Raw genomic sequence first — 27,582 nt, forward strand, 5'->3', positions numbered from 1 at the left:
CACACCCCTCCTGCCTTCCACTCTCACCCCTACGCTTCCCCCTCTCTATCTCCCCCGGGAAGAAACCCCGTCATAACCAAAGCCGCGCCAGGCAGCCGTCTCTCACTCTGTCGCTGCCCTCACACCGTTCGCTCCTTGCCAATCCTTGATCGGAACAGCGTGTCGGTGCGCCGGAGCGTTTTCGGCCGTTCCAGAAAATCGGAGACCAGGAAACAGGGGAGGATTCGCGGGCGGGACGTAGCCGACCCTGAAGTTCTGGCAGTGGAGGCCTGAAGAGATTCATAATTCCTCCGTTCCCGCGGGGAGAGGAGATAACCGGAGGAAAAGGGCAAAGAAGGTACCTATTGACACTACACCGGAAATACACTTTTGGCACAACTAATCTGAAATAGTGTTCGCGCGAACGGAGAAAATGCTTTTTCCCGGAGAGTTGCTCTCTGCGTTGCCAATGAAAATGGTTACTTTCGAAAGCATAGACCTATTAGTGCATTTCTGATTTATAGGAGTCGTTCTTGTATGTATTGAAAGTACATTTTCAGAGGTAGTGACAGCAACAATTTATATATAGTAGGTATTTATGTGAAACCCCGGTGACCATAAACGTGCATCGCGTATCTTCTATAGTTACCGCCGGCGCACACATTCACAAAATTCTCGACCTCCTGTCTATAAACTCCAAGACGCAGTCAAAAGGAAATAGTTTTTCTTAAATGGTTTTCATTATATTATGTCGACCCCTATGTCGGGAATCACTCCAAAAATATGTCATGATTCTTAAATTTGCTTAGAAATTTTTATCTATAACTATTGCAGCCCATATAATCTGGTTTAGTCGAGAAGCCCTGAATAACTTGCACCTATCTATATTTCGTCAAAATCGTTATTCCGGATTACATATTTGGACTTCGCCTCTCGTAGAAGGTACTTCGTTTAAGTAATGACTCCCGATGTAACTCTATGACAGTGAATGGGTTACTAATAACTTTTTCTGATGTCTAAAATGTACGGAAGCAAAAGAAAATTACCGTTCCTTTGACTGCCGCCCGGTGGTGATGGAAAAATCAGCAACTATGAAACAGTTATAAACAGATGAACTCTGTGAACCGTTAAGTGCCAAGCATGTTCAGGATTTATTTCGATATACCGTTTTAACATAGCAGCGGGGCTCTTTAAGCATTAATTTAATAATATTAAAATGTTAAAAAGTACAAAAACTAAAAAAAATATTTTATGTAAGCCAACCTGTTGTTTCTTTCTTATCTTTCTCATCTGGGACGACAGCCGCAAAATATGTAAGCATTATTAATCTACATTGTTTTATTTCGTTATACAAATTCAGAGTAAGGATCAAGATAGGAATGATAAACTTACTTTGTCATTATATATCAGGTTAAAACTATTCATTTAAAAGTGTTATCAAATTATCAATCCAGAGTGCATCATTTATCAAGTTTCTGCAAACACGTTTAATAGCACAACCCAATTACTTTGATCGGTTACTTGGTGTCGGATGTATATTGATAGAAATTATTTTTTTCACTCTAATCACCTTATAAGAAATTTTAATCATTCCTTTATTTATAGTATAATTTGTTTAACTCCAATCCTGGTGTATAAAATAAGATTAATGATCAATGAACTGAGCTCCATCAAAGGAGAAAATCAGCTGCTCACATCCGGGGTTTTTACGTTCCATGAGTTTACTTTTTTGGGGGATTTGAAGGCTGGAGTTCTGACGAGACCTAAAGAAATAGAAATTTTTCGAGAATATTCCCTCTAATTTCCAAAAAACTTGTCACGCCACGTTATGTAGGAAGGAGAGGCCCTAATGCGGCCGTTTCCTGGAGGTATGAAGTTAATTTCTTTCGCGTCAAAAAGAAGGTACTCGCTGAACTCAAATAGTTTGAATATTAGTTACCAATGTTCAATGTGGATCCGTGACTTTTCTCCATTGGATTTTTTTAATGAAGAGGAAAAAATTATATAGGGCGTTACTAATAAGTCCGACAAAAATAACGGGGTGACTTCCTTGACAAAAAAATGAGTATTCATATCATAATCGGAGATATACGGTTCTATTAGCTGAATTCTGTAACCTAGAGGATTAAATTTATTTGATAACTCCTTTCGTTATCCGATTATCCGTACAAATTATCATGAGTTTATGTTTAATTCAAGTTTTCCCTCGTATAAAAGCCGAACTCTTTTTTCAGCCCAAGTCAAAAAAAGATAAAAAGTATGTCCACTTACAACTTTTTTAATGCTTGAGGTACTGACAGCTGCTCAAAATATCTTCCGTTGCCATTGATATTGGGATCACTAACTTAATTAGAGTTGAGATAGGTATACCACTGAACTAAGCACCGGCTCAAAGATATCCGACAAGCCGCATCGAAAGCTGAAATGCTTTATACTTCGATGTTCCCTCTGGGCTCTAAAAGGATGTTATTGATAAAGGGTTCGTATTTGCCTTTGGCACTCAGTATGTGAGCGAAAAAGTAGAAACGGACATTGAATGCTCGTACGGTAATCTTGGCTGATGTTGTCGATTGTGTTTCCTAACATTCTGAATGCAATTCCAAAGTAAACACAGCAATATTCATAGAGTTCTATGGATCATTAAATTACTTAGTGGGAAATATTTGTTACTAAAGAATTGAGAATGCGATCACTATTTTTTCCCCTTTTAACGGGGCTACTGGTTCGTCAAAAATGAATGTGGGAGAAAACAATTATGAAGCCTTCTTGTCATTCTTTATTTATTGTGAGGACTGCGGCGATATGCATGAATACCACAAGGAATCTAATTCACCCACATGGGTAACTCTTTCTTATTCACTTAACATGTTCTCGATTTTTATTACTATCCGTAAAAAATGTGGAGCTAAATAGAATTACGAAGTACTGACGAAAATAAATTTTTTTCGATGAAATCCGTGGTTTATTTAATGGCGTTTGATATGGGTTTATCTCTCGCACTTAAGGTCCAGTCTAAGAAATGTTCATCGTTATAAATATTCTATAAGATAATTAAATCCACATCAATGTTCCCGATAATTTCAGATTGTGTTTTTTGTCACTCTGACTCTAGCGCGTCCCATTTCAAATCCAGAGGTCAGCGAGCCATTAAAAATAAACTCCCGCACGGAAAACGCAGTGTTTGACGACAATGTCAGAAAAGATAGCACAAAACAGCGTAAATATACAATCGGAAGCGTTTATATTTTCTACATTACGAACAAATATCCGCACACCAAGAAATATAATCAGAAGAAAGATTCAAGAAATCGGACAACTTAACCTAAAACCATCAATCTAGAGACAGAATTCTATCTTCACTAGCGGTAATATTTTTGAACACACACAAAGTCTAATGACTAATAGACGAATTTCGTCAGTAGTCTATGTACCTTAGAAAACAGCATCAAACCATGGAAAAAGTTAAACACTCGTACAGTTATTACTCATAACCGCCATTTAATATTTGATTTATTTGTACCCAGGAAGATGGGAAGACAAAGTTTACGAAAAAAACATATGAGGACACGAAGAATTGTGCAGAACTGATTGCCCTAACGACAACTCTGCTAAATTATATTCTATGCGTCTCAAAATTTTTAAATTAAAATTTATTCTGATATATATAAGCAAAATGTATTAACACACAGTTTTTCAATCTGTATGGTTCTTTGGGTGCCATAGGTGAATTTCAGACGACTACAAGGCTTAGTATTATCTGAGTTCTACTGTGACCCATGAAACTAACCTTCAGATTGACTACAATGATTTTTTTCGAGTTTCTATGTGTTGAGGATCTAATGACCTCCAAGATACCTATCGCCGATTATATTCTATAGGATGAATTATATTTCATGGAATAAATTATATTCCAAGGAGTGAAAATCATTTCCAATCAGATTAAAATATATTTTCACGCGAATATACTAAAACTATTTTCACGATAGGTCTAATCTAAAATATAGTTTTTAAATGCTAAACTACTCTTTATATTCAAAATAATTTTGACTAATTCAAGAAAATTTTATAATAACGCATTACTAGTTGCTAATGCGTATCAAAAGTCACAATAATTAGATCGAATGCGAAAACACATAATTGCTATCAATACTTTGTTTTTACTGTGGAAAAAAGCGACGTTTATGATGGTTCAAATTTCATCACTTAATATGAACTTTGAAAAAACAAAATAACGGCGCCCAGGTTAATGTAAGATCAATTTAGCTCACAAAATAAAAACTATGATTCTTAGATGAAATCACAGGCACGATTACTTGAAAAACTGGTCTTACTATTCAACCAAATTTCTGCCGACAAATTAAACAAAAGGCTATAAATACTAAGATAACTCTGCCTCTTTCTAATTACGATTAATATGCAGAATACGCGTATTTTATTGGTCTGTTCTTAAATTATCATGCTAAACAAACCATTATGATCCGCTATAGGTAAATCAATATCCATCATATTATAGCTCATAAAATAAATAAGCAAAGTTGAAATTTTGCCTTGATACCCACTTAAGTTCTGCGCTGGCTAAACAAAAATAGACCTGGTAAATGTTTAGTTTTTATTTTTACATACCAGACTCCAGTGACTGTGAATCTGAATGGTAGAACCTGAAAGCCATTCGCGTATTTTTAATTCTATGCATTCTATTTTACCTTCCTAATCATAAAATATTTCATTTTATTATAACTAATAATTCTCTATGTACTTTTAAATTATTTATATTCGGTACTGTTAACCACCAGTACAGAAAATGGCTCTCATTCGCGAAGTCCTGTGGATGACGGAAAATTTGTTTGAGGCTATCATAGCCTCAAGCAACGCAGGTCAATTAATCAATTCATGAGAAATTCTCTGACAAACATAATTACTTTGAGAATTGCGTGTAGCGGAATGATGAGGAAGATCAACTTTTATCTATGTTCCAAACAACAATAGGTACTCAAAGTTTTCACGAAAAATGCATCAAGCATGTGGATATATGATGAAAATTATGCAAAAAAATGTTATCACATTTGTTAAAACAGTTGATATAATGATGCTAATATCATCTATAATTTTAAAATTTGCTAGATCACAAAAATGCTCTCCGTTCAACGGATTCTTATAAAGAAATGATCACATATTTGGTCAGTCGATCGGTCGAAAAATTTAAATAACTTTAAAGAATAAGCGTACGCACATATTTTACTAAGCTAAAGAGAAGTAATAAAGGGACGAAAATTTACAAGCACGAAGGTTAACATCATCTAAATATTAACAGAGACCGGAATTCGGACCGGTACTTTTTTGAAATGTGATTTGAATCTGAATGGACACAGTAGTGAGAAAAAAACCAAAAAGAGCTACTGCTACCAAGCGCGTTTAAAAACTTTTTCTCAAGGCATTTATTGGAGGTCAACTCTCTACGGAAATGGTATCAATGGACAACGATGGCAGCATAAGAGAAACTACAATAATGGAAAATATGGTGATACAGGAGAATAAGTTTGCTGAATAATTCCAATTACTAATAATGAAGATATACCAAGAAAAAGGAGAGAGAAACAATATCTCATAAAAAAGTCTAAACGAAGATGGAAAATCATAATGGAGGAGGAAGGCATCATCACTTGATGAAGATCATTGTTGGAAAATTGAACTAGAATAAATACAAATTAGGTCGGCCCTCAGATAATGTTTATGAAACAAAGCATGACCGATTTAAAAGCGAGGAAATGTAATGATAAAAATAAATCGATAAGAGGACTAATAATGGTGATGAGCAATGGGCCGGGGTTTTTTGATAATTTAAATGTTTCACACGGCTAAGAATCGTAAATACAATAACTTCTCATTTTACAACATTCGTATGGGCATAAGCGGCAAACCAGGAAGTAATATATGCCAGTGAAAACCATAAACATTAATATGGAAGATTGAGCTGTTGCGGCTTTATAACAAGAAGAAGCAATCTTCCATCACCTCTCATTTGAATACAACGAAGAATAAATAGAAGTTGATAGGAGTAAGAACTTGGAAGGATGCGTAAAATGATACGCATTTACTCTAGGAAGTTTCATGATAAACGTTTGCCTTACCTGTGTGCTTATTGTCGGCCGTCACAAGGTCAATGCATATAGCGAACCATTATGAGGTTGTTATTTCTTACTTATCTGCTTGTATTCCATTTGGTCGCCACAAAAAATATACTAATATATGTATATATTATAATAATATGCATAAAACACATAATATACTATATATATAAATATATAGACACACACATGTAAGTAAATCCTCTTGATACGACTTCTTCGACTACCGGCCCACAATCATCTATTTTACTCTATCATTAAATACAATGGACAGAAGAGAATACGGGTCTCCATATTTTGCAAGTCTTAGACTAGTGTCTCCTAAACGTATTTAAATGGGAAGTATGTATAAATTGACAGTTTAAGGATCACGAATCAAAGACTTCAACATTATTTGCCCAGGTTCAAAGTCCATCTTCGACTGAAAACACAACCATGAGTGAGACGATGCTAGCAGTTCGGCGCATCGCGAAGGGCAAATGCGCATGAGAAAATGCGGGAAGATAATTCTAAACGTCTGAGGTGAATATATACGAACGCCGACGACAGAAAGATAGCGCAGACTACATCCTTATGCCGCAACACCAGCGAAAGATATTAGTTTTATTTATTTTTTTTTAAATTAGACCTTTGGCCCTACACTCGCGCATTTTCAATCGCGCTGCGTGACCATGACCTTTCAGCGACTATTTCCTGTTCTACGGCGCTCCACTGATGTTCTAATCCTCCTATTCAGACCTCTCCACCTGTTGCCCCGAAGCAAGGATCACGTCTCCTCAGCTTGCGCACTTCGGCCCATTATTCCTCCTCTCCCTTCCTTCTTCTCTCTCCCTTCATGGGGGCTTTCCCTCTCCTCTTCTCCGAAACTACTTATGGGGAATCCATCAAACAGCCTCTTCGCACGAGGAGTGACGCAGTCAAAAGTGAAAAACTCCTCGAATGAAAAATAAACGAAGGGAAGCCTCTCTCCGGAAACGGGCGCCCAGCCCATCACGCGCATTTGGCTTTGATTGCGAAAAAAATTTCCGAGATTTTTTCCGTCCGACTTAACCTTGAGGATTTCTCGTTGGAGCGAGCGATGACCCAAGGAAGACCAGATCGCCGTATGGCCACTGTATTCCTTTATTTTTCATCTTTTCTTGACGTGATTCTAGGAAATGCTAAAGCATTTCCTCGCATCGCTCTGGACAAATAGCGCTCTGCAGAAAGGAGTTACAAATCCTCCTTCACAAACAATAAGGCCTGTGCACATTGGCAACCTTTTAGTCTGCATGTTGACATCCTGCACGTTTTACCTCTCTCTTTTTTTTAGAAACAATCAGCGTAGTTTTATTAATACTGTCCCTCTTTCTTCTGATACATTCAAGATGTTTACAGTAACGATCCCGTCGTCAGACTTCCTGAGAGCCCAGTGTATAACCACGTAAGTGAAGGCACACGGTGGAAGAACCGCTACTTTCTTAGGCTGACATTGAGTCGACAATACATCATTCGACGTTCAAAATCTCTAAATGAATTTTGACGAACCTACCAGACCACAGCGCCATTAGCCAAGTTATTACGCCACAGTAACTTCACAGTACCACGGTAATTGCTTTCGGTTAATGCGTGCGTCAAAACTTAAAGACTGAAATTGGAAGAACTATCATGAATTTTATCATGGTTTTTGCCACGTAATATAATGTGTGCTAATTACTTCAGAACTCGGGGGCAAATAAGCATGATATTTTAATTGGCTCCATGTTCTATAAATAAATGACGGATAGGTCACTTTACGTAGCACGCGCACGTTTTTCTTCGGCAACTTATGGGAATATAGTCAATATAAAAAGCCGTTTATGGTACAATATGGTGATATGAGTTGGATTTGTTGGGCTGTTAAATTTCATCTTAGACATTTTCAGCTAACTATTTATGGTATGTTTTGATATTGGAACAACCAAGACTCACACCCGAAAATTCATTTTCTCCTTGCTGTCATTCTAAAAAATATTACGGACTATTTCAAACTTGAATCTCCTTAATTTATCGGCCACTTACATTGCTTTGCTACTATATTCTCTATCTTGATAGCCACGGTGTTTTAATCTTATTACTTATGCCGTAGAAAATGAAAACAATTAAAAGATCACGTAAGTAGTATAAATTTCTAAGCTGCGGAAAACGCTTTAAAACGTTTCACGCAAAGAAAAATTTCAAAATAGCAAAAGCAGCAGCACGCAAAAGTAGCAAATTTAAAATAAATCGATCCGGTAGTTTTTCTGTATTAGAGTAAAAGGTACGAGACACCAGAATGCAGACTCCAATTATTCTATATAATATAACATGGATGATATAAAAGAAAAAGTCTTATCAAAGTTTTCTTCAGATGGTAAAACATTCAAACGAATTGTTGTCATTGATCAGAATGACACCTTTAACTCCTGCATTTTCGGGAGCAAAAATTGAAAATTTCAAAATCAAGTCTCAGCATGATTTAATTTTCTGGCAATCACTCCATGAGTATTTAAATATTTTATTACCCCCGAACCTCCTTCTGCTACCATTTGAAACCATTAACACATTCCGGACAACTTTCGGTTAGAGGACCTAAGCAAGGTGAACTCGTTTTTCGATCATAACCTTCTGTGCCTTTTCTTTATATTTCTCATGAATTCCTCTCACTTCTCCTTTGAAGGAATGTTGAACTTGATTTATTTCGGCTTCCTAATGGATTTTAATACCGATGACTCTTATCAGCTTAAGCAGGCTCCTTCCTGTGGTACGCATTCAAAATTCGTAAGTTTAGAATAAAAGTTACGATCCATTACATTTCCTTTCCCACTCACTTGTTCCCGTAAATATATTTATTGGAATTAATAATGGGTATGTTGAACTATTCTAAAGAGGCAAATGCTAATCGGATATCCCCTAAGACCTTGACTAATATTAAACAAGTCTACAGGAGCTAAATGCTTTTGGAAAATACTACTAGGATTCCATAACTTTAAGCCAAGAGATGATATTCATCATTCATATAATGCTGCCTGAAGAAGAATGGAAAGCATAAAATTGACGGAAGGGAAAACAAACGACCAAATTCTGGGCATGGCAGAGGATGAATGACAGCTGGCTCTGGGGAGAGATTCGAAAAGTAGGTGCAGAAGATCCTGAGGCCCAATGAGTTGCTGAAAACTGTAACATAGGGGATAACACTGCAACATTGAGGTAAATAATAGGCATTTTGGATGGAGTTGAGTAAAGAAGAAAGCATTTAGAGTTGAGGAACAAGTTATAATGATATTCACCATAGGTGTTGAAGGTATTTGGTACAATTTAATCAGGGCTTAGGAGTGCAGTAGAGTGTAGTTGAAAATATACCCTAACTCGGTAGACTACTGATAATAATTCTGATATACTACCTTGATCAAAGAGTTCCCGGAATAACCACCGTGTGGCGCTCCCATCGTTCCGATTTGAGTTCTGTTTTTTTTGTTAAATTGGTACATCTGTTGTTGATATTCCCTTTAAATCTTAGTGTCATAACTTGACATTTGCAAAAGTTACGTAGCCAAGAGTACATCTATCTCTGTGTGTGTTGGCGATTTTTTACAATTTCAGAAATGGATTTAAATTTGCAACGTTGGAAATGTTGGAAAAGTGTTTCGGCAACGATTCTCTAAAAAAACGGTCGTTTACCAGTGGCACGAGCGGTTCAGAAGTGGTCGTGAGTCAATCGAAGATGATGAACGCAGTGGCAGACCATCGACATCGAAAGTCGGTGAAAAAATTGATAAAGTAAAAGAAATGTTGGTCGATAACCGCAAATTAACCATCAGAGAAATAGCGGAGGACTTGAACATTGCCTATGGATCCGCCCAAGACATTGTGGTTAATGATTTGGGTTTCCGTCGTGTAGCAGCAAAGTTGGTGCCAAAAGACCTCAATTTCATGCAAAAAAGAGACCGTGTTGACGTCGCAAAAGACATGATTTGCGAGGCTGAATCCGATCCCACATTCATCAAAAGGATCATTACTGGAGACGAGACGTGGGTTTATGAGTACGACACGCAATCCAGACATCAGGCAAGTGAATGGCGTTCACCAAATGAGCCGAGACCAAAAAAACCACGTCGTTTTCAGTCAAAAAAGAAGGCAATGCTGACGGTTTTCATGGATTACAACGGTGTAGTGCATCATGAATTTTTGCCAGAAGGCCAGACAGTAAACAAAGAGTATTATTTGGGCGTTATGAGACGTTTGCGTGAAGCAATTCGCCGAAAGAGACCAGAAATGTGGGCAGAAAACTCGTGGATTTTGCACCATGATAACGCACCGTCGCACAGTGCTGTCATTACTCGTAATTTTTTGACGAAAAATGCAACAAATACCATCCAACAGCCACCGAATTCACCTGATTTGGCTCCCTGTGACTTCTTTCTGTTCAATCGAGTTAAAAAACCATTACGGGGAACGCGTTTTAGCAGCCGAGAGGAAGTAATGGAAAAATCGCAGGAAGCACTGATGGACATACCGAAAACCGAATATAAAAAATGTTTCGAGGATTGGATCAAGCGCTGGCATAAGTGTGTTGCAGTCGATGGGGATTACTTTGAAGGGGACAATATAGATTTAGATGAATAAACTTGTATTTTTAATTTTCTGAATAAATTCCGGGAAATTTTTGATCAAGGTAGTATATCTGTCTTATACTGATTCTGCTGTCAGCAGAGTTGTTGACCAGGTAATCACGAATAGGTTAGGAAATTAATATAGAGTTACACAATGTGATCATTTAAATGGCAAAGCATTACTCATATTTCACCAAATTGCATTTTATCCTATTTTTCACGAAAAAAGAAGTAAATTCATTATATTTTTTTCAATTTTCTCTAAAAATCATGCATTATGATAGTTTCATAGTTTACATTTGTGGTGCAAACCGATTCCAATTCACAATGGGACCACAATAATTCATATTATTAAATAAAAATCAACGCAAATGGCCTTTACTGAGAGTAGACTCCTCAATAACTACTACCCCCTTCTTCCTGTCACCCCGAAGGTTACTTTTGAAAGGAGAGGGTGGAGTTCACTGTGTACTAAACCTTAAGGAGTGGGAAATTCACATCTCCAAGGCAGAATTTCCAATGATACATGTCCTGCATTGCCCGGGATTTAAAACCGAGACCCTTTGATCAATAGTCAAATCTCCTGACCACGTTTAATGATTACAGCAAGCTGCGGTGATACAAAAATAAAATTCGGCGACGAAGAGTTCATTTCAGTTAGTTAGCACTTAAAAAACGCGCCATTCAAAAGTTATCGTTTGTAAATTTCCTTAATATCTCTTCAATGACAAGACTTAAGAATATCAACATCGTTATCACTAATTACCCAACCCATAAATCAGTTTAAACCAGATCCTCATGGAGTACAACATTAATTAGTGTTCCATACACACACCTGAGAGACCTATCTCATAAAATAATAACGCAAGGTAAGAAAATATTTACCATCTCAGCAGATTCTTCTCTCAGTTCTCCTCTCTCAAGCTAATCCCTTCATGTCTACGTATTTTTTCTATGACATATGTCATTATTTCTTCGAGGTTATTTTATTTCTTCCAGGTCATTATCTCATCCTAAGGCTCGTGTTTCCTCTCGTTCGCCTTTCCATCCTTAATTGTTTTCATTCAGTCATCAACTTTAAAAATATATCCGATTATATTAACCCTCTTTCTTCTAGAGTCCCCATTATACTTCTCCTTCCATATAATGTGAGAACTTCTTCGCTGGATATCAGTCCATTTGGCCAACAATATTTTCCTCTAGCACTACATATATTTTCAATTCCTCCAAACTACGCTGCTGTTATTATCCATACCACACTGCCACAGAGAATCATGGTAATAATTCCCGTTTCAATGAAGTGCCTCCTAACTTCAAGGTTTGAGTTGCCGGCTATCTGTAGTCTTTTATTCTAGTAGACATATTTTTGCGTCGACTATTCCACTAATTATTTCCTAATCGTTTCTTTAATTGACTGCTGCTGCTTCCGATATAAAAAAATATTAATATTTAAAAATCTCATTGGTCTCTGATGGAGACTCCATCTAAGATCCTAATTTAGTTTCATAACTCTGCAGGAGATTCTTGTCCAAACCTTCGATGAAAGCTTGGTCAGGTTAATGAAATGAAAGCTTGTTCAAAGTTAGATGAGATAAAAGATACTCCTTTCATGTGTTCACTTAATTGTCATCGTAAAATGAAATTCCATCAATCTTGTCGGGAATTGAATGAAATCATACGCTGTATTTCTAGAAGCAATGTCTTACTATCTAATAGATAGCTGCAAACTTTTTCTGTTTTCCAATGTTTTTTTCCCTTCTCTAAATTCTCAATCCACATTTCACTGACGTTTATAGAGTTCAAGCTAGTTTCATTTATTATCCTAACAAAACAAAAATCTCCTTCGACAGTCCTCGTGTTCTTATATTTTCTTTTCTAGTCAACAAAATGTATTACTACCTATGGGATCCCGTGCTTCCCCTTCCCATAGCTTATTGTCCACCTTCTACATGACCGTATCAATAAGCCATCCAATGTAATGCCTATAGCAAAATATTTTCTTAGTCCTATATTTGAAGGCTATCCTTAGTCGAGTTTTATTTGTTTTTGCTGCTTGCCAACTATTCTTCGCGGGTTTCTCGTTTCTTAAATTTAAGATGGCTTTCCATGATCGCTAAATTGATAAAATTGTTGGTATCAGAAGGGTAATTTTTGCAGTCTATGACTTGTCTCCTGAGTACCTCATTTGCTAAAATGCTATTTAAATTCTTTACGGAATTCTTATGTTTACCAACTGTACATTCTCCTGCGAGCCTTCGATGCTGCTTGCAACTAATAATTGCTGTTGCCCTCTGAATTCTACTAGCCTATCTCCGCTTTTCTCCCGGTTTCCCAATCCGTATTTTCCAAACGTCGTCCATTCATTTTGGAAATCACCTCCTCTTCCTAATCTTCATATCTTTCCTTCTTCGTCTGCCATCCTTAAGCATGATCACCATTTTAGTGCCCGCAGGCTAAACTGCTATCTCAGACATAACTATCTGTTTGCTATACGGCAGGACGCTCTTTGCACGCAATCTTGCGATAATTATCTCCTCCCTGAATTTTCCTTCATTTACCAAGGGAGTAGTTTGTGTCTATCCAAAACCTACCTTAACCGGTAGATTACCTGTTATCATTATATTATTATATCAAGGAAGTACGATCCTTTATCTTCCAAAAGACTCCCTCTTCGAGTCCAAAATATCAAAGTTTATTTTTTTTCATATTCATCATCAGGTCCTCATGTTTTGCCGAGTTTCTGAGTTTACATTGGAGGTTTTAATATTAAATTATCACAATTTATTGGTATACTTTATTGAATAGTCCCTACCAATTCGGGAACAAGTTTACCACTGGTAGGTTTAGATCGAGACGATTCCAGATATTTGTTTACCTACAGGTATATCTACATCATACCACACAAAACCGCCGCAAGGTTGTCTAGCGCGGGAGTTTAGTACACTAGCCATACATACATTAAAATGAGTCCTTGCATACATTTTAATAATATCTGAGTACCAATAATCTGAAAATTGATTTGTTTACTTGGGAGTAAGCTTTTCTAATTGTTTGCATAAGTAGGAAACAATACAAAAAGTAACATAGGGTAGGTCCGATTTATAAACTTTCTCCTGGATGTTTTGGATATAAAAAATCGATCTTTCGGAAAAAAATTCACACACAGTTGGAAGCACGTTTCACTAAGAATTTAGATTTTAATGATTCACTTCAATGAGGAGCGACAGTTCAACTGTCGCATTCTTTCTCCGGCCACTCCATCATTTACAAATGTATATTAGGATATCTGAGTGGACGCTTCGTATATTGTGAATAGCTGCTGCAAAATTCGACATTCTCGGATTATTTCTTTAAATTTTAACTTTAAAGGTGCATAATTTTTTCGGTTCAACGGTCTCGAGTAATGTCTTTCAAAATTAAACTTTAAAAACCATCAGTTCGTTCTTTCCAATTCATGGTTCATTATGCCAGTCAAAATCAAATCTCATGTATTTCAATACTGACCAAATTATGTAGCACAATAAACTGTACTACATTAATGATCAAGTAACATGTACTAATATTTGCTTCCAGAGAATTATTTCAGAATTATGTCGTATACCAATAAAAGCAATTATTTAGTTCAGAATTATTTATATTTTTACGTACACAATTCTAGCACCTTACACAAGTACATCCAGATGCCTATAATAGGAATAAAATTCATTTAGAGCTGTAGGGATGGATTTTTCCGGTGAAGACGGCATAGCCGCTGGTATGAATTTATATTTGCTCATATACACAGACAATCGAGCACATACACAAATGCATGCCTAATGATATGTACCATGCAATAATTGGCGAGATTGACAGAATAATTCAATTACGGTCGCTAATTAAAAATATTCGCGTGCTTGACTTCGATTTCGTTGTGAGTGTCTGAATCTGTCAGAGACGGTTTCTCTCTTCTTTGTCTCTGAACGAATTATTCGACGAAGGAGGACCCATCTCGTTATTCAAACGTTTGTATGTTGGATAAGGAAAATTATAACTCTTAATTATGCACAGGCTTTCGAGATTTTCCAACAAATGATATTTACGATGTCCGCCCGTTGCTTTCCGCTAAAATGAGTTGAATAATCCAAGGTGCACTTCACTCAAACACTTTAATGAGATATCAATGTACACGCCAAGCTAAAGATTGCTAATGTTTTCAGAAACATATAAAAGCTTATATTCAAATATTATAAATTCATTTACATAATGAGATCCATTGATTCGACAACCTTCATTTTTAACATGCTAGATGATATCTACTAAAAAATTATTTTATATTCAACTCATTAATTTTCAAAATTATTTGGATGTCGTATTGAGCTTATTTAAACAGAATTGTTTGTATGCCAGTGTTCATGCGTGTCCAAAAAAAGCTGGCATACTTGCAGAAGACCCAGGAGGTTGAAATTTGACACGGTAGAAGATTTTACTCCTAATCCGACAGAAAATTAGCGAAACATCATGTGGGGTATCTCACACCCTGGGCTGAAAAAATATTTATGTAGTCCTGATAGAATGTATGGGAAATACAACAAAAATGCAATGCAGCCCTTCATTCATTCCGGACATTAAAATGCCTAAATATTAACGGATATTAATCGTAATGTCTTACTTCAATCGCATGTGGTACCAAATATTTTTCTAATGCTGATAATTATCTCTGTTCTCTCATCATATTTTAGAGATTTTGGCCTAAGAATAAAATGATTTTGTGGTCTGAAGAGATAGCATGTGAATTTATCCCATTGTCGTTCATTTCTTATCTAGGTATTGACATCAATACAAGAGTAAAGCTTTCATAATTTAAAACAAGGAAATAGATTTTCATGGATAACTTCGTGCGTACCAAAAGAGTATCCGCTTCAAAAGGAGCACACATATTCTTCCTTGTATCCTCCGCGTAATTTTTCCTGTCAGTTCCTCAGATTCAACAATATACGAGAATTCCCAGGCGTACTTAGAAAAGGGAATATTAAAAAAAGTTTCCTTTTATAACCCGTGCGAAGAAATTGAGAACTCAACTACTTGTGAATATGAATAATTCAAGCGAGTAAAAAAGCCGTTCTCATTCACCAACGCTTCTGTTTTCAACACAAAATTTGCAATAAAAATATATGGCACGTTAAATGTAATAATATCGCTATATATTCCGATCATTGTACGTAAAAATTCATTTTTAATTATTTACACAATGCAATTTAACTCCTATCAGATTACATCATTTTATGACCAATAAATTCCAAGTTCAGTACGCATATCACCATGATATTATCATTTTAAACAAGAAATTCCTCCCGCGTGTCAAATAGTCGTATATTGACTTTTCATGCTCTGGCATAGTGTACAAATAATTCGCTCGTGTACCGAATTTCGGAGATATATAGTATAGCAAATATCGAGTAAGTATGCGGACAAGAAATATTTTTGTATATTTACGTGATCTAATGGGTAAAACTATGATTCAACCTAATACCATAGTCATTAATTCCAGCGGTTAGTAGGAGAAAGCACAAAGCTCCTGTTTTATAAACGCGATACAACAATAGTAATAATTTTAAATCAGAGTATGGAAAGATCCAATGACTCTCTTTGATTTTTGATTTATTTCGATAGTCGAGTTATGAGGAGAGGGACAGAACTCTGAGTTCTGTCCCTCTCTTCCTCTTTGATAAACCACCGAAAATTCGAAAAATAGTGAGTCTCTTTTTTGTGTGTTTCTGTGTGTTTTTGTCTGTGTCGACTAGTGCTAAGTGTTATACATTATTATTCACGTCCGTGAGACTTTCAAAAAGTGTTATATATATATATATATATATATATATATATATATATATATATATATATATGTGTGTGTATTTATAAGTATATATGTATATATATAATATATATAAACTATATATATATAAATATATAAACTATTTTTATAAATATATATATAAACTACACATAAACAAATAAATATGTATATAATATGTGTGTGTGGGTCGCGGTAGTCCAGGGGGTAGAGCGTTGAGCTGCTGACCAGAGAGGCCCGGGTTCGATTCCCGGGCAAGGTACTCTGGGCATCTGCAGCTATACCCAAGCTAAGTGATTTTTCGGGTGCCAGGTCTTCCTGGGAAACCATAACCGGCACAGGGAAAGGAACTGGCCCCCCTACCCTGATGTGTGAATTTCGCACACCGTATAGGTCTTAGTACTGGGTGAACTCTACCATCTCCTATCAAACCAACCTTCGGGTTGATTACTATGTTTATGGTTTATACATACATATATATATATGTATATATACACATATATACATATATATGTATATATATGTGTATGTATATATATATATGTATATATATATGTATATATATATGTATATATATATATGTATATATATATATATATATATATATATATATGTACCTAAGAAACCACGGATTAAGAATATTTTATTGCCTTGAGTTACCCTCTTTCACTCTTCTTAAAACATTATACATTATGTGTACATACGTCGAACGGCTACTTTTATTAGGTCAACTAGATGTTTAAATTCAGCAGCCCAAAATTTCATGGTTGTAAATGATTCTGCTGAGTCCCCGCAAAGAGCATCCAACTCGTATTTGAATGACGTAGGAGTATTGCCTTTCAAACACAAATATTAAATGACAGTTCGATACTTAATTTTTTCCATTTCCACAAAACTCCTCACTACGAATCACTCAAACGATTGTCAAACACCAACTGAATGCCCTAAATGGCTGACATTGTGGCGAGTACCTACAATGCATGCGCAAACACATTCATTAATTTGTGTTGAAGATTGCTGCCATACCGTCATACACTCGTACATGTTGATGTCGGATACTTTTCAGACAACCGTCGTACAGAAACCACATACAGATACAGGTAATATGGTGAATTAAACCGCAAAGCTTTAAACCTAAGATCTATATTATTTTTCTTTTCGTCTTACTTCGAGAAAAATAACTTGCCTTCACAGCTGCATCAGAATTTTTATTGAACTACATCATATGACACATAACACATGTCATATGATTGACATGATGCCTACTAAAGACAGTTACGATTAGAAATGTGATCTAAAATGGTTGAGTTTCCATCTATTGTGCATCACAGGAACTTGAAAAAAAAACTAATTGAGAACCACAGACCGTAACCAGGAAGGAGGTATAAACGGTCATGAGCGACGAATTCTGTAACAGGAACGCATTGTCACGCCACCAACCTATCTTCAGACAAACGCACTGAAGTTATTGGGGCGTGAAGAGATATTTGCCATTAGTTTCTTGCTCACTATCACCCGAAAACGTAGAAGACATGCCTAAAAATACCCAAACCCTTTCGGAAACCAAGAAAGATTTTTCTAGAACAAAAACTTCCGGGAAACGAATTGTGGCGACCCAGAATTTAAATTTCCGTTGGTCAGGTTATTCCACACCACACTAGCACTTGCCAGCCGTGGCGTGCGACTTTGGATTCAGGACCTTTCCCATAACAACGCCAATATGCGTTACCTGAAAAAAATATATTTCCAGTGGCTTGGGAAGTATTTGAAGCGCTCCATAAAGGAATCGCGATGAAATATGATAGTTCATTTTCAGTCACAACTATAACACGGAAACAAAAATTATCACTAAATCATCAGTTACATACATGATGACAACGAGGTGATTGAGTCGCCCCCGCGTTGTTCCATTTGGCTGGACGACTTATTCGCTAGCATGGCAGTCAGCCATTTCAGGTCCGAAGTTTCTAAAACTAAAACCGTCGTGCCCTAAACCCTCTGCTAGGCCTTCTTTTGCCGACCTTTTTTCAAAGAAAAGAATAGGGCTATCAAATAAGGATAACTCCCCAGTGGACAAAAAAGTATATATAAGAGTTATAAAAAACTATATAAGAGTTACGCAGTAATAATTACTCTAGGGGCAGGTACGAAGGAGAAGACGAGTGATGATACTAAATCGAAGGCGTTTAAAATATTAAACCCCAAAAAACAAAGGATTAAAATTTAAAATACCACAAGGACTAAGAATAACGCGATTGAAATCGAAACAGAAAACCAGGTAATCGAGGAAAAACTTAGCAAATGTAAAGAATTCGCTGTAAACAATCTGTTAATAAAGATACCATTGAAGGTACTACCAAGGTTGGCTTTATATGCGATGAAGGCTAATATAGAACAAGAAGACATTGTGGAAGGGATTAAAAATAAGAACTATCTAATCCCGGAGAGTCAAGTCAAGCCGATGTTCAAATTTGGCAAACTAGAAATGCAAACAACGAATTGGGTCATTGAAGTGGATCCTAACAACAGAAAACAGCTGCTAAATAACAATTGGGTATTCCTAGATTTTAGCTAGCATAGGGGGAAAGACTTTATATCGGCCACAAGGTGCTATAAATGTCAGAAATATGGACACACCACCAAAAATTGTAATGGAGGCCAAGGTACATGTGAACACTACCCTGAGAACCACGAGTCCAGCTCACGATGACCGGTCAACAATATGCAACGCCATTTAAGGTCACAGAACTACTTACGTTGGAATATTTTTTTGTTTTCGAACAGCTGATTCTATGGCGTAGAAATGCGGATTATCTGTTAATTATGTAACTTAAGCGCACAAAAAGAGATGACGCATGACTAAGGCCAAACTCAAGCACAAAAAACGCATTGAGCTCAAGTAACCCCTTTCAAGGACATAAAATAACTTTATTGTCATAAAATACAATGGATGCCTGACTCCATGCCAGGCCGAGGCGAATTGATATTCACGGAACAACCCGATCTAACGATTCTTTCTCTTCTCTGTAGAACGCCGACACCACCCGCGATGGCGTTCCGTGCGACGACGTGCGTCCTGCTGTTGGCGCTGTCCATAGCACCCATATGCACCGCGGAAGGGAACTTCCCCGAGATCTTCGGATGGTCGACGTTGGACTTCGAGTTTCCGAGCGACTCCGCCAGACAAAGCGCCCTTCGCTCTGGCTACTTCGTTCCCGGCAACAGCCAGCCCATCGACGTGCAGGCAGTGGGAGACCGAGTCTTTATCACGATGCCCAGGTGGAAGGAGGGAATACCCGCCACCCTCGCCTCGGTGCCCCGTTCCCCGCCAGGGTGCACCGAAGGAACGACATGCTCGCCCCTACTCAACCCCTACCCAAACTGGTCCTGGAACAGCGGAGACAAGTCATGCGACGGCCTCACCTCCGTGTTCAGGGTCAACGTGGACAAGTGCGGAAGGCTCTGGGTCATCGATTCCGGAGCCGTCAGCATTCTCTCCGCCGAAGGTCGCAAGACTCTGTGTCCCCCTCAGCTGCTGTCCTTTGACCTAACCACAAATCGGCTAATCAGGAGATACAGGTTCCCCAAGACAGCGCTCAAGGAGGGAACCCTACTCGTCACTGTGGCCCTCGACTCGGTGTCCACCGCGGATAACTGTCTGAACACCTACGCGTACCTGGCAGACGTCACCTCCTACGGCCTAGTGGTCACCGACACCAAGAGGGGTAACTCTTGGAGGGTAGAAAACAAACTCTTTTACCCATATCCGACGTGGGGAACGTTCAACATAAACGGGGGTACCTTCGACCTGATGGACGGTGTGCTTTCGCTCGCTCTTCACCCCGAACTGAACCCTCAGAATAGGAGGCTGTACTTCCACGCCATGGCGAGTGCGCGCGAGAACTATGTTCCTACTTCAGTTCTTCGAAACTCAAGTCAGGCCAATTCCAGACCAAGGGAGTTCGTCATGTCCTCGGGGGAGAAGCCATCGCAATCTGCGGCTTCCGCATTTGACAGCAGGGGAGTCCTGTTCTTCGGACTCCTAGGCAGCAATTCATTGGCTTGCTACAACCCAAATAAACCACACAACCCATCCAATATTCACACTGTAGCAAGAAATGATCTGACTATGCAGTTTGCTAGCGGTATCAAGGTTAGTTTCCTTATACAATGCATTTATATTTTGACATAGCTTCTTATAGCTTAAGTTACGCCCGACGGTCCATCTCGGCATGATATTTCCTGTGAAGCATCATAAAAAAAATTATAGTGCACACACTTTCTAACCTTCACCCACTTTTCTTAAAGTTGTACTTGGGATGCTTTCTCGCTCTCTTTCAATATGTCCTGATTATTTGGACTAGTTTTCCACAAAAATCTGGGTCCTCATAGAGTTGTTGCTCTCAGGGTAAGGAATAATAGCACAAGTGGGCATCAAGTTTGATTGAAGATACGATAGACGATATTTAAAAAGCGAAACCAAAAAAACAGTTTTTGCATCAACTTAGAATTTGAAAACCAAAATGCAATTTAATCAAACACATAAATAACGCAAAACTTTTAGCCGCATGGGAAGTTCGTCTGATTTCTTCCTTATCATCAATATCTAAGATCATCATCATGTGCTCACAATTTTAAGAATTCTCTGTATAAGCTCTCCAAAATATCCTTTTCCCTGCCAATCTCCTCATTATGTCGTAGCTCTTTGCACCGACATTTTCCATCGCCCGTTTCGTGTAGTCATACCTCGGCCGTCCTCTGCAATTCTCCCCTCTAAATATTCTTTAATTATCATCCTCGATAAATATCGTGCCCCAGGTTGGATTCGATTAGTTCCTCTCTCCTTCGTGTTAGAGTCCTCCATGGGCTTCTCTCTCCGCCCACGCATCGCAAGATTCAATTGTTACCCAGTATATCCATTTGATTTTCATCGTTCGTTAGGCTAAAAATCCGACATAAGAGTAACCAGTAAGGTAATACAGGGACAAAAAAATAAAAGTGCTTGCCAAATGCCCTAAGTTTATGGATTTATAGTTAAATATATAGCCATTTTATACATTTATACATACAGGGTTCGTCCGGAAAATAAGTGTACTGAGCTCAGGAAAAAAATTTATTACACTTTTACATATCTTAAGCTAATATTCCTCAAAATAGGACCCTTGTGAGTCGATACACTTGTTCCAGCGGCGTTCCCATTCCTGGAACGCTCCCGCGAAGGCATCATCGGGAACCTCTCGAAGACACGTCGTCACGGCCTCTTTGACGGCGTCCAAAGTCCCGTATCGCGTTCCTTTCAAACTCCTCTTTATCTTCGGGAACAGAAAGAAGTCCGGTGGTGCCAAGTCCATTTTTGCAGTGATCCGCAAGTTGTGTCGCGATTTCCAAACGATTGAGTCTTTGATCATCACTGAGCACTTTCGGCACCAACTTTGCACAAATTTTTCGCATCTGTAATTGCTCCCTAATAATCTCGTGCGCTATTGTTTTTGGCACATTACACTGCTCTGCTATCATTCGAACACTAAGACGACGATCAGAGTTCAGTACATCGCGAACTTTTCGCACATTTTCGTCGGTGAGTGTCGTTGATGGGCGTCCAGGCCGTGGTTCGTCGTCGACCTCTTCTCTGCCCTCCACGAACATCTTGTGCCACCGAAAGATCATGTTTCTGGACATGGCTGACTCCCCGTAAGCCTGGTTAATCATACCGACAGTTTCGGTAGACGATTTCCCAAGCTTTACCGCAAATTTGATGGAATAACGCTGCTCCAAAAACTTCGGCATCGCGTTCCGTGACGTGGGTCGAGCGTGGAGGTTCGCGTTAACAGAGCTCCTCACTACACCACAGCTCAGAGCCGACTGCCTTTTTCAGCGTCGCTTGCCAACATACCCCCCTCCAATTGCAGCCCGTCAGAGCGGTGCTGGGCGCGCCTGGAGCGGCGGGAAAAAATCAGTACACTTATTTTCCGGACGAACCCTGTATACATCGTCCCAAGCGTTAAGCACTACGTTCATACCCCAAAATGAAAAAATGAAGGTTTGAAGTAGGTTTGAAGTTAGCCGTTGAAATGATAAAAATATTCTATGACTTAAGTTTTACTTAAGTATATTATCTTGAGCCGATATCAGCTGTGCTCGCTCAGCCCATTCAAAACCTTAACCGGTAGAATACCAATAATAATAATAATCTTCTTCACGAAGGCGCATATTTCGGGGCCACTTTTAGTATCCAAAAGACCCAAAAATTCTTTCTCCTCTATCTTTCTTTACCACATCTACCAATCTGAGAATACAAATATGTATTTTTGTGTTTGATTTTTTTCAGTATCATTTTTGAAACTGCTCCTTTAACTGCATAAACTAAGTTGTAGGTATAACCGGTTATACCAGTTTATATTAATTAATATCAACATCCTTGAAAAGGCTGCCGATAGTTTCACGCGTTCGCAACGGCCGTAAAAATATGTATTTGCACAGAAATAACTTGAGGCAATAGAGACGCTTCCGATTCCCATTTTCTTCACAATGGACTCTTCAGTATCTGGAACTTCGAAGGCTCAAAAGAAATGTATATTATACGCGTTAGTTCATGATACCATTATGTTGCTAAGAAAGTCACTCATTCGGCAAGCCTTAAGGCTATGATTATCAGGGCTATATAGCCTTAATAATAGCCGTATAAGCCTTAATAGTTTATAGCCCTAATTAGGCTATATATTTACTTAATATCTTAATATATGCGCGTACACACGCAATATATATATATATATATATATATATATATATATATATATATATATATATATATATATATATATATATATATACCAATTTTTGGTATACTTCAAAGGGAAGGATCATAGTTTATCTTAAATATATTTGAACGCCGAAAATCAATGGAAGCTAAGCCCACCAATGAGGCGTCCATGAGCTATTTTCTGCCTTTCTTCATTGAATATACGGATTTTCCGAGCGCAGTTAGCAATAACAGTGGAGGTAGGTGAACCTAGCAAACTTCTTGAATGGGGATTCATTTAAATAAATTATTGAAATAAACATTCTCAAAAATATCAGATTTGTTATTTTAATAAGTACCGGAGTTTACGTACCTTCCTTAGCACTTTCCGTCAGGGCTGAATCCTTCTGCCACTCTGAATTTTTTATTACCCCACCGCATTACTATCCTTGGCTAATCGGTTATCTTAATAGTAATTTTCATGTCGTATAATTTTCATTGCTTTTCACGTTGCGGTTGTGCATCAAGGTACCCAGTCATCGAAGCATGGCTCCGTAATATTTTTTCCCGATTATTTTTATGAGAGGCATTTTATTTTTATTGAGTACAGTAGGTCCATAATTTCATGATAACTGGGAAGCTATTACTTCTTTATGAATTTTACATGTTGTGAACAAATTATAATAATATATCATTATGGTTGACACACTAAAATGTCCTCGAAAAACATCTAAATGTAAGTGATGATATTGTAGAAGAACATATTTTCCATTTTTAGCTGACATAAAAAGCCCTGCTCATGATAAAATTTATAAATTTAACCATCTATAGCAATCAGTAATCATCATTATTTTTTCGCTGTGGCAGTTTCCATATCATGAATATTTGCAGATTTAACCAATCAATATAGAGGCACAAGCAGCATTATAGATGCTCTGATAAGAATACGTATTTAGTTCAATAGGAAAATAATGTACAGAAATAGGCTGGCTCTCTCACAAGAGGAAAGTGTCAAACAATCGCATTTATATTCCATCAACGCTGGAATTATTCCAAACAAACGCTTGCGGAATGTTACCGTGAACTCCCAAGGCCTTTTCAGTATTTAAATGTCTTCGTCTTAGTACACTGTGAGATTCTCATCACCATTATTTCAAAGTGAATCTGGCAGGGTCTTTTGTTGAAAATGTTTTTCAGACCTACATAACTTTAAAGAAAACTTTTACTATGAAGAAGTCAAAACGTCGATGGGGCATGAATGTATTGCACTTTTTTGGAACTTTCTCTCAAATTTCCTTCTTATTTTAAGGATTTTGGATGCCCTACCTAGCCATAGTGTCTCCACGTCACATATAAAAAACGTTAAATCTGCCCGTAGCATGCCTGCTAAATTTTAAAGGGAAAAAACAATATTGTGTGCGATAAAGTCACCACCCAAAAATTATATTCAATAAATAAATGATTATAGCATTACGTGACGGATACTAGATAATTATGATTCGTTGCTCACGATTATAATAACTTTTAATTTCTATTAATTACAGTGCATAATGATCATGATAACAATAAACTAATACATATATAATGGACGAAAATCCAATAAATTCTAAGGTTTACCATAAGACTCTTTTCGTGCCAACTAATTTACACCATTTCTATAATTCACTTTATTTCGCATTACGGCTCATCTAACCTCATTTCCTTATTAAATAATTGGCAAAAAATGGTTTCCAACCATTAAAGTTTTTTAAAGACTATCTTGGACCGATTTTCTCAACTATCGATTGAATCACACATTCCTTTGCTGATATTTCATTACACATTTTTGCTAGCTGATGTTTGAATTACAGGCTTAATGAATCAATCGATCAAAAATTAACAGCAAATGTATACTCACCAGCAAATAGATAGTGCAATGCACAAACTGTGGATGGCATGAGTAATTTATTCGAGTCTCGCGAAAATGAAGGAAGACGGGAGGAGGCAAATCGCTTCGGAAAACGGCTTGCTTAGCAGTGCGCAACTGCTTGCGGGAGCGGAAAACTGTAGCCAGAGGAGTTATAATCAACGTCGGTTTTCCCCATAAAAATCGCCAGAGAATCAGCTGATGCCTGCGAGGGCCTCCGGAAACAACTAATTCCTCATCTCTGCCGTTGAACACGATATCTACCGATCAGCGAAAAACAGGTTCCTCTTCTAACGCACGCAGAGCGCGTCTTCAAAGGAGAAAGAAATGTGACTCAGCAGCACACTTCACAGAAGGGCAAAAACGTGATCGCCCGTCTTGGATCCGAAATAAATATAAATATTAATATAAATTCTTTAAGATACGGAAAAAATTCAGAGGGGAAAATTTTTGCAAGTAGCTAAATTGTCAACAACAGCGTTTTGATTTTGTTCGAAGAAGTGAACTGAGCACAGGAGAAAGTTCCATTGACCTCAAGGATTTTTTTGGCATTCTGTTGTGTTGGAGCAAAAAAGACATCATAACATTAGAAATCCAAACAGAAAATGGTTCGCGAACAAAAGAACGCAAGTAAAAATCGAAAATTCAAGTGAGCGGAAAGAAAATACCCTCTTCGGACTCCGGATGAATTCGACTGGAGTACATAGTATACATGAATTAACATGTATTTACATTGTCAGAACTTTAATCTGTCTAAACTCATTACCACAATTTAAATAGGTTTCAGTACCTACTACGGTCAATAGAGGAAGAATATTAGCGAAAATACTATGTAAATTTAATCTGTATTATCAATATTAATAATATGAACCGAAGTCTTAAGGTAAAGCGTTTTCCATCACCAATCGAAATTGCACTCCAAAGGTTTAGGGGGAAAAAATCTGTGATTAGGATTGGATTGGTGAATTGGGCCATGAAGCAGACTGAATCTGTGCTTTGACGGGCGACATTGGGGAATAGGGATGGTGCGGTGGCTTGCGTACTGGCTCCCCTGAGAGCCCGAGTTCGTATCGCAACGGTGGCAGGACTTTTTCACTAACGTCCAATACCCCAGTTGGGGCACTTTGTGGAGAGCACTTCAAGGGGAGTACGCCGGCCGTTGGGTGACACTTCAAATCGTGGCTTTCATTAATATCGACTAGGTTTCACTCCACCTTTCCTCTAGTCTCTGACCATCATACACCGAGCAAATTACTCACCATAGGGGGCAGATGACTATAGATGTCGGTCGCCTCCCCTAATAACTACCATTACTCGGCGGGATTCCGTCATGATACGGCTAAGGGGAAATGGAATGGCTGCTTCCTTGCCCCTGCGGAATAATATCCCAGGCGGGTATTCAGTAGAAACACTGGGTAGTATTCAGTTCGCAGAGATCCACTCACAAGTTTAGCAAATGCAATTATGTTACTTTGCTCTTGGCACTCGTTTCAGGGAGCACAACCCGAATTAGAACACTCGGATTCGACTACAGTAACTTCAAAAAAAAACTTTCCCTGCCATCCCCCCATTCCAGATATTACAAATTCATTTTAAAACGCACATCTAAAACTCGATTTCAGGTGGACGAGGACGACAGGGTTTGGATGATGGCCAGCCGATTCTCAGCGTACTTCCTCGGGACCCTAAACAACAACGACGTCAACTTTAGGGTGCTCGCGGCTCCCAGTCGGGACCTGACTCGAGGCACCCCTTGCGATGAAGGCATTAGAGATAGCGCGGGGGGGTACAACCCCATCCGGTTCGGCAATTGACTGCCTCATCTAGCGCCGGAGGTACAACGCTGGACGAAAAAGGGCTTCGCGGGTAGCGTGGTAGCGCCTACGCCACCGTGGGACAGATGGGATCACGCAGTATCTCCGCCAATAGCGAAGTGGTACCGCAAGTTTGTGTCACTCTTGAGCATTTGATAGGTGGTGACTGAGCGGCGAGTGAATGAGCCCTCAGTCGGGTACCGAATGGGATGGTGAATGGTGTCATTTATCTAAGTTACTGAACTGATAAAAGATGCTTTTATTTTTTGTTTACTTCTTTTATTTTTATACTTTTTGTCTTATTTAACAACTAAATCTCCAAGTAGTTAACAAAGAAATAGTCAAAAATGCATCTATAAATTACCCATTGCCCGTTGATTCATCATTTATAGCCGAGTTATTTTTCTCGGTTTAATTCCTATTACATGTACAAAGATTAAATGTTAAAGCTAAAGGTATTATACACTATAGGAAACATTTAAAAGGACTAAATAAACTTATAAGGTCAGTGTATCAATGGACGACAATGTAATACATCAAACGAATGCTCTAATAAAATTATAAACCTTTTTACCAATA

General features: G+C 38.0%; 1 protein-coding gene across 1 annotated transcript; it reads left to right on the top strand.

The window, feature by feature from the left end:
• The first annotated feature begins 98 nt into the window (after window positions 1-98).
• Window positions 99-27,582, top strand: LOC139690711 (protein yellow-like). Its single transcript, XM_071588222.1, has 3 exons — window positions 99-337; window positions 19,575-20,697; window positions 26,812-27,582. Exons 2-3 carry the CDS (start codon window positions 19,594-19,596, stop codon window positions 27,001-27,003), a joined length of 1,296 nt encoding a protein of 431 aa, XP_071444323.1. The 5' UTR covers window positions 99-337; window positions 19,575-19,593; the 3' UTR covers window positions 27,004-27,582.

This window comes from Hetaerina americana, unplaced genomic scaffold (assembly GCF_022747635.1).
Source record: "Hetaerina americana unplaced genomic scaffold, ioHetAmer1.1.p SCAF_3, whole genome shotgun sequence".
NCBI lineage: Eukaryota > Metazoa > Arthropoda > Insecta > Odonata > Calopterygidae > Hetaerina > Hetaerina americana.

Coding starts and splice junctions, on each gene's coding strand:
- LOC139690711 (XM_071588222.1), top strand. CDS start 19,594: ATGGCGTTCCGTGCGACGACGTGCGTCCTGCTGTTGGCGCTGTCCATA. Junction 20,698..26,811: donor AGTTTGCTAGCGGTATCAAG/GTTAGTTTCCTT, acceptor ACTCGATTTCAG/GTGGACGAGGACGACAGGGT.